This window comes from Neophocaena asiaeorientalis, unplaced genomic scaffold (genome assembly GCF_003031525.2).
Source record: "Neophocaena asiaeorientalis asiaeorientalis breed wild unplaced genomic scaffold, Neophocaena_asiaeorientalis_V1.1 scaffold72, whole genome shotgun sequence".
Taxonomy (NCBI): domain Eukaryota; kingdom Metazoa; phylum Chordata; class Mammalia; order Artiodactyla; family Phocoenidae; genus Neophocaena; species Neophocaena asiaeorientalis.
The window spans coordinates 968,373-982,552 of NW_020185336.1; the positions used below are offsets into that span (position 1 = coordinate 968,373).

A 14,180-nucleotide genomic window follows, 5' to 3' on the forward strand; every position below is an offset into this window, starting at 1 on the left:
GTACATTAATATTACAGTCTCATGGAAATATTAGCGACTGATTATGAACAGTTGCCTAATTAGTGAACAGTGGAGTATGAGAAATGCAGTAGATCAAGAAAACATGTGTTGATGCCTATGTTAAGCTCATAATTCTCGTTCTGGGTCATAATGGTTATTTTTCAATTAATATCCAATTTAATATCTCTCTTCATCAAAAAAGAAACTAAAATGCATTTAAATGCATAATTTTAAACACTAATGAATTTTAGGTTTAGAACTCTTATATAGAACATGTATAAATCTTGTTTCTTATATTCATACAATTTTAAATTTAGTAAAGCCATAGGTCAGCTCATTCAGCATCTTCATTTTATAAGTAGGGGAACTTGAGACCAACAGAAATCATGTCTTTGCCCATGGATGAACAGTGAAGTAGCTATTGAACCAGACCACAAATTCAGATCACCCAATTTCTTTTTTTTTTTTTTTAAATTAATTAATTAATTTATTTTGGCTGTGTTGGGTCTTCATTTCTGTGTGCGGGCTTTCTATAGTTGCAGCTAGCGGGGGCTACTCTTTGTTGCAGTGTGTGAGCTTCTCCTTGCAGTGGCTTCTCTTGCTGCGGAGCATGGGCTCTAGGCACACGGGCTTCAGTAGTTGTGGCGCACGGGCTTAGTTGCTCCACGGCACGTGGGATCTTCCCGAACCAGGGATCAAACCCATGTCCCCTGCATTGGCAGGCGGATTCTTAACCACTGTGCCACCAGGGAAGTCCCTAGATCACCCAACTTCTGATCACTGTGCTGTGGTGTTTCTTGTCTAGTTGTTAGAACTTATAGTTTCCTCCACACTTCAAGAAATAAGTGATCTCAATCTGCTCTTCTTCACATTGGGGTGAGATTATAATGATGTTTGTATTATTTTTAAGGTCCTGAACCTCTTTTTGGCCTTGCTCCTGAGCTCATTTAGTGCAGACAACCTTGCAGCCACTGATGATGATAATGAAATGAACAATCTCCAAATTGCTGTGGATAGGATGCACAAGGGAATAGCTTATGTGAAGAGAAAAATATATGAATTTATTCAACAGTCCTTCATTAGAAAACAAAAGATTTTAGATGAAATTAAACCACTTGATGATCTAAACAACAAGAAAGACAGTTGTATGTCCAATCATACAACAGAAATTGGGAAAGATCTTGACTATCTTAAAGATGTAAATGGAACCACAAGTGGAATAGGAACTGGCAGCAGTGTTGAAAAATACATTATCGATGAAAGTGATTACATGTCGTTCATAAACAATCCCAGTCTTACTGTGACTGTACCGATTGCTGTAGGAGAGTCTGACTTTGAAAATTTAAACACAGAGGACTTTAGTAGTGAATCAGATCTGGAAGAAAGCAAAGAGGTAAGATTTTATAGATGTGGGTGGGTATAAATGTCTATGTGTATACTTGTATTATATTGCCTGTATTTATGATTATATATTCTCCATGTAGAATATTTTTGCCATCATATAAAATATTTTTTCATTGAAGAACCAAAGATTTAAGCTCAGTGAGGTGATTAATAAATTGAAGAATAATATAGTATATGTGTAAGCTTTCTCATCCTAAGTAATGGATATTTGTTAGATAATGAATGAATGAATGAATGATCCAAGAAATGAACAAGCATCATCAGATTTAATCCTTGTAATAACCTCAAAAGGATGTGTTATTTTTCTAACTTTTCAGATAAGAAAACTAGCTTAGGAAGTTTAAGATCATGTAGCTAATGAGGGGGTATAGCTGAGAATTGAATTCATAATCTTTGTTTATGCGTTCTGTATATCTGACACCATACTCATTAGCTCACTTACATGGAAGAGAACTGAGCAACAAGAAATAGTCTATGTCATTCCTCTGATTAAAATTACACTGATCTGCATATTAATATTCCAGGCTGCCATAACAATGTACCACACACTGGGTGGCTGAAACAATCAAAATGTATTTTCTCACATTTCTGGAGACTGGAAAGTCCAAGGTCAAGGTGCTAGGAGGGTCAGTGTCTGGGGAGAGCTCTCACCTTTGGGTGTGGATAGCTGCCTTCTGTGTCCTCATTTGGCCGCTCCTCAATGCATGGGCATATGGATAAATAGCTCTGGTCTCTCTTCTTCTTATAAGAGCACCAGTGCTGCTGGATTAAGATTGCACCCTTATGACCTCACTTAACCTTTATCACTACTTCACAGGACATATCTCCAAATAGAGTCACATTGGGAGTTAGGGCTTCAAAATATTAATTTTGAGGGAACACAATTCAGTCCACAGTAACTGACTTAGAAATATTAAGCTAAAACTCTAATGGATATAAAAGATAATTCCGAAGAAGTCTAGAACAAACCACCTTCATTTCCGACTTATTGTGTGGAAGTCCCAAAAATGGTAAGGTGCCTTAGGTTACACAGTCCAAATTTTTAAATATTTATTTAAAGACTATTTTTTAGAACAGTTTTAGGTTTACATAAAAATTGAAGGCAGAAAAATTTCCACATACTCCCTGCCCCCCTCCCACATATATAACCTCCCCCATGATCACCATCCCCTACCAGAGTGGTATATTTGTTACAATTGCGGAATCTACATTGATGTGTCATTATCACCCGAAGTCCATAGTTTACATTTGGGTTCACTCTTGGTATTGTCCATTTTATGAGTTTGGACAAACGTATAAAGACATTTATCCACCCTTATAGTATCACACAGAGCAGTTTCATGGATCTAAAAATACTCTGTGCTATGCCTATTCATCCTTCCCTCTACGCTAACCCCTGGCAGTCACTGATCTGTAATTGTTTTTGCCTTTTCCAGAGTGTTATATAGTTGGAGTCATATAATATGTAGCCTTTTCACACTGGCTTCCTTTATTTAGTAATACACATTTAAGTTTCTTCTGTGTCTTTTTATGGCTTGATAGTTCATTTCTTTCAGTGCTAAGTAATATTTTGTAGTCTGGATGTTTAGTTGTCCATTCACCCACTGAAGGACATCTTGGTTGCTTCCAAGTTTTGGCAAATGTGAATAAAGCTGCTATAAACATCCATGTGCAGGTTTCTGTGTGGATATAAGTTTTCAGCTCATTTGGTTAAATACCAGGGATGGCAATTTCTGGATGGTATGCTAAGTGTTTTGTTTTGTAAGAAATTGCCAAACTGTGTTCCAGAGTGGCTGTATAGTTTTGCACAGCCACTAGTAATGAATGAGAGCTCCTGTTGCCCCACAGCATTTGGTGTTTTCAGTGTTCTGGATTTTGGCCGTTCTAATAGATGTGTAGTGGTACCTCATTGTTTTTTAATTTACATTTTATGATGACATATGATGTGGAGCATCTTTTTATATGCTTCTTTGTTATCTGTATGTCTTCTTTGATGAGGTATCTTTTAAGAGGTTTGACCTGTTTTCTGATCAAGTTGTTTGTTTTCTTATTGTTAAGTTTTGAGAATTCTTTGTACATTTTGAATAACAGTCCTTTATCAGCTTTGTTTTTGCAAATATTTTCTCCTAATGTGGCTTGTCTTCTTACTCTCTTGACAGTGTCTTTCACAGAGCAGATATTTTTAATTTTAATTAAATCCAGTTTATTAACTCTTTCTGTCACGTATTGTGCTTTTGGTATCATATCTAAAAAGTCATCACCTTGTCCAAGATCATTATATTTTCTCCTGTTATCTTCTAGGAGATTTATAGCTTTGCATGTTTACCTTTAGGTCTGTGATCCATTTTGAGTTAATGTCTGTGAAGGGTATAAGGTCTGTGTCTAGATTCATTTTTTGCCTGTAGATGTCCAGTAGTTCCAGTACCATTTGTTGGAAAGGACTATCTTTGCTCCATAATATTGCCTTTGCTCCTTTACCAAAGATCTGTTGACTAGATTCATGTGGGTATATTTCTGGGGTTTCTGTTCTATTCTGTTTATCTGTTTGTCTATTCTTTCATCCATACCACACTGTCTTGATTACTATAGCTTTATAGTATGTCTTTAAGTCAGGTAGTGGCAGTCCTGACTTTTTCCTTTTCCTTTGGTATTGTGTTAGCTATTCTAGGTCTTTTGCCTCTTCATATACACTTTAGAATCAGTTTGTAGATATTGACAAAATAACTTGTTGGGAGTTTGATTGAGATTGCATTGATCAATAGATCAATATAGATCAAGTTGGGAAAAACTGACATCTTGACAATATTGAGTCTTCCTATTCATGAACATAGAATATCTCCCACTTTATTTAGTTCTTTGTTTCTTTCATTAGAATTTTATAGTTTTCCTCATATAGACCTTATACACATTAGATTTATACCTAAGTATTTTATTTATGTAGTGCTAACATAATGGCATTTTAAAATTTCAAACCCCACTTGTTAAATGTTAGTCCATAGGAAAGTGATGAACTTTTGTGTATTAACTTTGTAATCTGCAACTTTGTTATAATCACTTATTAGTTCCAGGAGGTTTTTGTTTTTGTTTTTGTTTATTTATGTTTTGTAGATTCTTCGGATTTTCTACATAAACAATAATGTCATCTGCCAACAAAGACAGTTTTACTTCTTGCTTCCTAATCAGTTACGTTTTGTTTCCTTTTCTTGTCTAATTGCATTAGTTATGACTTCCAGTACAGTGTTGAAAAGGAGTGGTGAGAAGGGATATACTTGTCTTGTTCCTGATCTTAGTAGGAAAGCTTTTCGTTTCTCATAATTAAGTACAATGTTAGCTATAGGTTTTTTGTAGATGGTCTTTATCAAGTTAAGAAAGTTTCTCTCTATTCCTAGTTTACTGAGAGATTTTTATCATGAATGGGTGCTATTTGTTGTCAAATGTTTCCTCTGCATCCACTGATATCATCGTGTGATGTTTCTTCTTTAGATTATTGATGTGATGGATTACATTAGTTCATATAGTCTAAATATTTTTAAATACTTTAAATACTAAATATTTAAAATATTCAGAGGATCAAATACTATCAACGATATTTTATTAGGGATAAAGTTCTACTAGAATATTACCATGTCCAAGGTAATGCATTTTGACAGTTGATCAAGTAAGATATCATAAGCATGTGAATTATTGCTTATGTCCCTTTAAAGATGTTTCGAGCTTTTATAAGTCTCTGAATAGGCTAAGTCATCCACTACTCTTCAGAGTGGAGCTAATATCAGAGCTGGAAGCTGCCACCTTGACCCCAGCCTGTGGGCTTCCTTAGGTAAATCAGATTTGTGTAATGATAAGGGGAGAGAAAGCATGTAGAGATGTAATTGTGGGTAGATCCTCATTACATTTCACATGTCTATGGAAATGGATTTGGGAGATAAAAATTACACATCATTTTTGCAAAGCATTGTAAAATTTTTTCAGGATTTTTAATTTGAATATTATTTCAGTTCAAACTTTGTTCATTAAAAACTTGAGTTTTGCTAAAGAATCTGATGGAGGCTGATTGTTTTAGTTGTTATCTTTATATTTTAAAAATTGGTTCTGAAGTTCTGTTAAACTTGGCAGTATTCTTCCTAGTCTGATTTTCTTTGTCTTGAATCTTAATACCTTTATTTAATATTTGATGAAGACTAATAACTACTCCATGCTATCTGTTGCATTAAAACATGTTTTTCTTTTTCTACTGAAGTATAGTTGATGGACAATATTATATGTTACAGGTGTACAATATAATAGTGATTCACAATTGTTAACGGTTATACTACATTTATAGTTATTATAAAATATTGGCTGTATTTCCTGTGTTGTCCAATATTTCCTTATAGCTTATTTTCTGACTAATAGTTTGTACTTCTTACTCCCTTACCCCTATATTGCCCCTCCCCTCTTCCCTCTCCTCGCTGCTAACCACTAGTTTGTTCTTTATATCTGTGAGTCTGCTTCTTTTTCATTTATTCACTAGTTTTTTTGCATTTTTTAGATACCACATATAAGTGATATAACACAGTATTTGTCTTTCTCTGTCTGACTTATTTCACTTAGCATAATGCCCTCCAAGTCCATCCATGTTGCTGCAAATGGCAAAATTTCATTCTTTTTTATGACTGAGTTGTACTCCATTGTATGTATATGCCATATCTTCTTTATCCATTCATCTGTTGACAGACACTTAGGTTGCTTCCATATCTTGGCAATTGTAAATAATGCTGCTATGAACATTGGGGTGCATGTATCTTTTCAAATTAGTTTTTGTTGTTGTTGTTGTTTTCAGATATATTCCTGGGAATGGAATTGCTGGGTCATACGGTAGTTCTAATGTTAGTTTTTTGAGGAACCTCTGTACCTCCATACCACATGGCTGCACCAATTTATATACCCACCAACAGTGTACAAGGGTTCCCTTTTCTCCACATCCTCACCAACATTTGTTATGTGTATTCTTTTTGATGATAGCCATTCTGACAGATGTGAGGTAATATCTCATTGTGGTTTTGATTTGCATTTCGCTGATGATTTAGTGATGTTGAGCATCTTTTCATGTTCCTATTGGCCATGTGCATCTCCTCTTTGGAAAAATGTCTATTCAGCTCTTCTGCCCATTTTTTAATCTGGTTGGTTTTTTCTTTTTGTATTTTTTGATGTTGAGTTACATGACCTGTTTATATATGTTAGATAGTAACCCCTTATTGGTCATATCATTTGCAAATATTTTCTCCCATTCAGTAGGTTGTCTTTTTATTTTGTTGATGGTCTCCTTTGCTGTGCAAAGGCTTTTAAGTTTAATTAGGTCCCATTTGTTCACTTTTGCTTTCATTTCCTTTGCTTTAGGAGACAGATCCAAAAAAATATTGCTATAATTTATGTCAAAGAGTGTTCTGCCTATGCTTTCCTCTAGGAGTTTTATAGTATCCAGTCTTACATTCAGCTCTTTAATCCATTTTGAGTTTGTTTTTGTATATGGTGTTAGAGAATCTTCTAATTTCATTCTTTACATGTAGCTGTCCAGTTTTCACAGCATCATTTATTGAAGAGACTGTCTTTTCCCCATTGTATATTCTTGCCTCCTTTGTCATAGATTAATTGACCATAAGTGTGTGGGTTTATATCTGGGCTCCCTATCCATTGATCTATGTGTCTGTTTTTGTGCCAGTACCATACTTTTTGATTACTGTAGCTTTGTAGTATAATCTGAAGTCAGGGAGCATGATTCCTCCAGCTCCATTTTTCTTTCTCAAGATTGTTTTGTCTATTTGGGATCTTTTTGTTTCCATACAAATTTTACTTTTGGGTTTCCATACAAATTTTAAAATTATTTGTTCTAGTTCTGTGAAAAATGCCATTGGTATTTTGATAGGGATTGCACTGAATCTGTAGGTTGCCTTGTGTAAGATGATCATTTTAATAATATCGATTCTTCCAATCCAAGAACATGGTATATATTTCCATTTGTTTGTGTTATCTTCAATTTCTTCAATTTCTTTTTCCAAGTACAGTTCTTTTGCCTCCTTAGGTAGATTTATTCCTAAGTATTTTATACTTTTTGATGCAATGGTAAATGGGATTGTTTTCTTAATTTCTCTTCCTGATAGTTTGTTGTTAGTGGATAGGAATGCAACATATTTCTGTATATTAATTTTGTATCCTGCAACTGTACCAAATTCATTGATGAGCTCTAGTAGTTTTCTGGTGGTGTCTTTAGGATTTTCTATGTATTGTATCATGTCATCTGCAAACAATGACAGTTTCACTTCTTTCCAATTTGTATTCTTTTTATTTCTTTTTCTTCTTTGATTGCCATGATTAGGACTTCCAAAACTGTGCTAAATAAAAGTGGCAAGAGTGGACATTGTTGTCTTGTTCCTGATCTTAAAATAAATGCTTTCAGCTTTTCACCATTAAGTATGATGTTAGCGGTGGGTTTGTCGTATATGGCCTTTATTATGTTGAGATGTGTTAACTCTCTACAAATTGGGTTTTTCATAAATAGATGTTGAATTTTATCAAAAGCTTTTTCTGCATCTACTGAGTTGGTAATACGGTTTTTACTCTTCAATTTGTTAATGTAGTTTATCACATTGATTGATTTGCAGATATTGAAAAATCCTTGCAACCCTGGGATAAATCCCACTTGATCATGGTGTGTGATCCTTTTAATGTATTGTTAGATTTGGTTTGCTAGTATTTTGTTGAGGATTTTTATATCTATGTTCATCAGTGATATCTTTGTCTGGTTTTGGTAGCAGGGTGATGCTGTCCTCATAGAACGAGTTTGGAAGTGTTCCTTCTTCTGCAATATTTTGGAATAGCTTGAGAAGGATAGATGTAAACTATCCTCTAAATGTTTGATAGAATTCACCTATGAAGTTATCTGGTCCTGGACTTTTATTTGTTGCGAGATTTTCATTACTTAAAACTATTTTATTACAAAAACCATCCATAATGAATACTTTTCTGCAAAAATTTGACATAATTTATACTCATACATTTTTATTTGTCTTGAGCAGGGCTAACAGGAACACTGATTTCTTTATTAAGCAGTGATCATCCACTGAACCACTGGAGAAAGTTCTATTTCTTCATACTCTGTCATTTTATATCTTCAAATACTGCATTAATTGAAAATTTAAATGTTTAGTAGAAACTTTAGAGATAATTTAATGCACTATTTCTCAAATTATGAGTCACAACCCAGTAAGAGTTGATAAACCAATTTATTGTACCACTAATTTAAACATTTTTTTAATTTAATAAAATAATGATATCAGAGCACATTGCACATTTAGGAAGAACTAGTGAGTGACGCTCTTGTTGCCTGTGCTGAACTATAATAGACTGCTTTTCTAATAGAGTACAACCACTAGGTCCATGGGTGTAGGGCCTGAAGTTCAGGAGTTCTTAAGTGTAAGAAATGCTGTTTCAGCTCTTTAAAGGTAGTGATCATGGAGTCTTCCTGACCTAGGCAGAATGTGTGGCTTCTTTTTTGGTTCTCAGAGATATAAGGCACAAAGTGTGGGTAATAAGCAACTCATGCTCTAGGCTCACGCATCTTACAAAGTTATCATATTATTATAACCACTGATATGCATGTATGTCTCTCCTTTTATGTTACAACGTATATACGTGTGCATTCTTGGTAAAAAGTAGGCACTCAAATCAAACTTTTCCAGCTCACTTAACTCTTTTTAATAGAAGCAGTTTGAAGGCATTCATCACAGTTACTCTGATGAGAGCATTCTTGAAAATAAAGTTTTATTTCCCATCATCCAGACTCCATTTTTCTCTTGATTCAATCCAATATTGAACTTTGTTGTTTTTATCTTTGTTAAACATTTCACCTTGTCAATTTATATTGGGCTTCAAGGAAAGTAATAATCCCTTATCTTTTTCCCATGAATCGCTGTTGAAATACAGTTGTTTCTCATCCAGTTGGTATTTTTATATTAAATACTGAAACTTCTATTCATCCCCATTACATTTCAATTTCTTTCATTCATTTTTGAATCTGGCTTTCTATAAATATTCTTTTATAGATTATTGTCCCAATTTTCTTTTACCATGCACTTTTCTTTACCATGTCTTCCTTTTTGGTTAGAAATAAACCCATACAAAATTGTTTCTCTTCATTGCTCCCCTAGTCTTATATAGTACTCGCTTCATCAAAGCAAGGCACAAATCATAAGATGCTCTGCTTTTAGTGGAATTAAACTGAAAATAGATACCCCAGAAGATGAAGATTCTTTATTCTACATTAGGAATGCAGCCTATAATATGTTAAAGTAGCTTTGCCATTTTGATTTTTCTGTTTTGGCCTTTACTCTTTTGCCTACCTTAATTTATTCAACAGTTACCATGTGCTAAGAAATGTATTAGATAATGAAGGATACAAATGAGCCATGATTCTGCTTATATATATACATATATGCATTTAGAAAGATGACTCTCTTCATAATTATATATGTATACAAATACACATATACATGTATCCACACACATACATACATTTGCATTTTAGAAAGATAACTTTCAACCTTTAAATATGCATTTCCATACTGGAACATACCTTATTGACTAAAAATATTACCTGTCATGACCTCTGTTTGACCTATTCCATTTTAATATATTAATGTTTCCATTCCTGAATTTCAATAATGAGTCTTATCTACAATGGGCATTATTGAAATTATATTAGTGCCTTGGGTTAAAATTACCAGTGCTCATAGTTTATTATCCATTTTTGAAGCATTTGTTTTTAGACATGTGAGGCTATAATTATAAAGTTGTTGGTAATGGAGTATTCTCCTAAGTCAAATACTGGGTTATATAATTCTATTTTAGCCACATACTGTGTGACCTTACTTGACTATCCAATCCTCAATTTCCTCATCTCAAAAATGGGGATAAAATCACCTACTTTTGGGGGAATATTATTAAATGAAATAGTAAATGTAAAGGACTTAGCACAGTGTCTAGCAAATTGTAAGTATTCAATAAATTGTTATTATTATTATTTCTAGTAGCATTCCCAACACTCTGTTCCTGGTAAGTTTTCTCTTAAGAACTACTAGTAACATATTCTACTATTTGTCCTTTTTTGCTGTTTGCCTTCTGCCCTCTGTCATAAACTGTTTTACGTTTATCGGGAGAGAGTGATAAGTTTTGTATTTTCTGTCTAATTTTTAAACTGTTTTCATTAAATTCTTGATAATGGTTAACATTTAAAATATTTTAAAAAACTATTTTTCTGAAGGGCATTCCAGTAAGAGGGAATAAATGAACAAAAACCTAGAGCTATGAAGCATAGAGTGTGTTTAGAAATAATTAGCAGTTTGCTGTTGCTGGGACATAAAATCTAGATGAAAGTAGAGGCATAAGCAAGGAGCGGATAGTCTGTTTCCAGGAAACCAAGAATAGACTGATATGAAGAAACACTGTAAAATGGAGGCCGGTACTTGTTTTACTTCCTCCATAAGGTACATACTCATGCATCACTGTCCCCCATTCCAGGACAAACTTGAGAGCTATGTTTTCTATACTTTCCCCCTTTTGGTCCCCCAAAGCAGAAAAGGCATAGCATGGGTCACATTTCCTCACCTTTTAAACTCACAATGGACCTCAACCTTCAAAGAACATTCAGATAATCTAAAGTATTGTTTTTATTTTTTATTTTTTGGGGTACGCGGGCCTCTCACTGTTGTGGCCTCTCGCGTTGCAGAGCACAGGCTCCAGACGCACAGGCTCAGCGGCCGGCTCACGGGACCAGCTGCTCTGCGGGCATGTGGGTTCTTTCCGGACCGGGGCATGAACCAGTGTCCCCTGCATCGGCAGGTGGACTCTCAACCACTGCGTCACCAGGGAAGCCCTAAAGTATTGTTTTTAAAACCTCAGAAAGTTTCTTGACTCATGGAAATAAATAGCTAGAAATATGGGTTTCTACTGAAAAATAATAGTAAAGAATGGAGGCTTGGACAGATTTTGAGGAGTTTTGAAAGCTGGGCAAAATCGCTGAGACTATGCAAAAGACAAATAAAGTCATATCTCCCCAATTAGAAAGTAAGTTGTTTTTGCAATGAATTGTGTTTTATATAATTTTAATCCTCTGACGCACCTACTGTAATGTTGGGTGCATAATAAGGACTCAATATCTTTTTGCATTTGGGCTGATTTTTATGAATACTAGACTAAGAGTCTGGTGGTCTTAACTCTATTATGGGCAATCACTAACTCTATATTGTCCAGTTTCCTAATTTATAATAGGAATACATCTGTTCTGTGGTGCTTATAAGAATGTTGTGAGGATCTAAAAGCTGTTTAGAAGTTAAAAGGACTCAAAAAACATAAGGTAGTGATAGCTACTGATAGCGAAATTACTACTCTAATCTGTTTAAATAAATACTTTTAAAATGAATTATTAAACTTAGGCCTCTTTGGAATAAAAATATCATATTATTAAAGTAGTTACGAAAAAGTACGCTTGTTTTTGCAATGAGTGAACTCCAGAGTGAGTAAAAATGTCATTCGAGTCTTTGTATACAGTTCATGTTAGTAACAGGTATCATTTGTTGGATGCTCACCATGGACAAAGCACTGTTTATAGGGCTTTACATGTAGTGTTATGTCATTCAGTCTTCACACCATGAGACAGATACTATTATTCCAAACTTACAGATAAGGAAATTGAACTAAAAGAGTTTAAGTAGCTTGCCAAAATCACACAAATAGTAAGGATTGATCCTGACCTAGAATCCAGGCTGTCAGTTACAGTCTATGTTCTGAACCATTACATTAAATTTCCTTAACAATGTCTAAAAAGGTACTATCTCTGACCTCTATTTGAAATGAATGACACTTTATTGAAGACCTAAGAATAGGTGTCCACTGTAGAGTTGGTGTTGACTACCAAGCCCTCATCACTGGCCACAGGTTAATGGTATAGCCAGGAGAATCTCAGTCTCCCTCAGTCCTGGAGGGACCTTTCCCTCCTCTGCTGGCCTGTAATTTGCACTGATCTGCTTCTGACCTGTGGAGTTCTCCTAATTACAGAGCGCTTATTCTTAGAAACTATGGTTACTCAAAGTTGTGCTTTAGGAAGATACCCTTCTGAGTTTAATTCTACCTATAAGAATCTTCCAAATAATTAGGAAACACTTCTATGGTTACATCATTAGCTTATGAAGCCTTTGAGAACAGGGAAAACACCAACCATGTCTTACTCACCTTAAGTCCGCAACACATAAAAAATGTTTATTAAATGAATGAATAAATGCATAATGAACAGTTAATTCTAGATCCCATTTGTCCTCCCAATGATATTACCTGTGTTAAAATAATATTTACTTACTGCTTTGCCGATATTTTCTTATTTAATACTTTTATCTTTACATGGTATAGATTGAAGAACACATGATAATTTTCAACCTGTTGTACATTGCTGAATATCAGCAAATTAAATTTGTGCTACCACATAAAGGTCTACAGTGAATGCCTTATGTGAATAATAGTTTTAAAATGTGCATAAGAACAGGAATTAAGCTTATTTCATATCACACAGTATGGCCCACATTCATCACAGTGCCTAGCATAGAGTAAGTAAATGTGTGTTAAATAAAGAAATAAGAATAGGAAGTCTGATTAATCTTGAATCAAATGGATATATACCAAGACTTTTACAAATATCCAAGTTTACGAACATCATGATAATAATTTTCCCTGTAGAAAAATGTCAGACAACATATCTGGGGTTATTAAGAATCTACTGGGAGATAGGTATATATGCCTCCACACTTTTTTATCTATACTGTCTCTTTACCTCATGGTCTCTGATACAGCAGGTTTTGCCTCCATCTTGTATTACAGTTTCTTCTTCTCTCTAAGCCCTTACCACAAGCTTGTTTAAATGGTCAAGACTTTCTCATTCTAAAATAAAATAAAATCATGTAAATTTTAAAAGTTATTCCTTTGATTTTATCCTTTTCAAGTTTCTTTTGTAATTTCTTCCTTGAATTCATTGCTGATCTTCTTTAAAAGATAACGTGCTCACTGTCTCCCATTTCCACTGCTCAGTCATCTTAAAGCATCATCTCTGGTTTCTACCTTTACTTTTCTCTCTCAAAAATCACCAGTGTTCTCTTAATTGCCAAGTTCAGTGGCCCTATTTTACTTGATATCTGCATCATTTCCTAATTCTTTAAGAGTCGTCATTCCCTGGCTTACAAAAGTCCAAGCTACTTTCCTCCCAACCATATGATCTCCTTCTCAAATAGCTTACAAGAAGCCTGAAGTCCTTCTCAACTTCTCTAATTGGAAGCCCCTCATCAAATTTACTGCCACATCCTGTAGATTTTATCTCCTAAATCTGTCTCCAATCTTGACCATCCCCCGACTCCTCATCCTATTATTTCACCAGTATCAATAGAATTACCATCTGAAACACATTTCCATGGGGAGGAGAAGGGCAGTCTTTATCATGAGCAACTTGATGGTCTTGAGAAGATCTATTTCACCAGTCTAATATCTCATGGCTTATTTCAGTTCTAATCACATAGTTCCATGAAGTTTATACCTTTTGACTCCATAATTTCTTATTAGAAATTCTCTTCTTATCCCTGTCATTCTCTGCAAAATCTAGCAAAACAAAAAAAGGAACTTTGAGTTGTCTTTCAAGACACTGTCAGTTTATTCACTCAAACATATTGTTTGTTGCTCACGATACCTAGCAATTCTTATTC

The 14,180-nt window shown here is 34.5% G+C and overlaps 1 protein-coding gene across 6 annotated transcripts in view; it reads left to right on the forward strand.

The window, feature by feature from the left end:
* LOC112393584 (sodium channel protein type 1 subunit alpha) overlaps positions 1-14,180 on the forward strand; it is an 87,035-nt gene that overhangs the window by 36,804 nt on the left and 36,051 nt on the right. For all 6 annotated transcript variants that reach the window (XM_024735898.1, XM_024735899.1, XM_024735901.1 and 3 more), the window contains exon 16: positions 911-1,393. In XM_024735898.1, the coding sequence (XP_024591666.1) occupies positions 911-1,393 (483 nt within the window). The remainder of the gene's footprint in view (positions 1-910; positions 1,394-14,180) is intronic.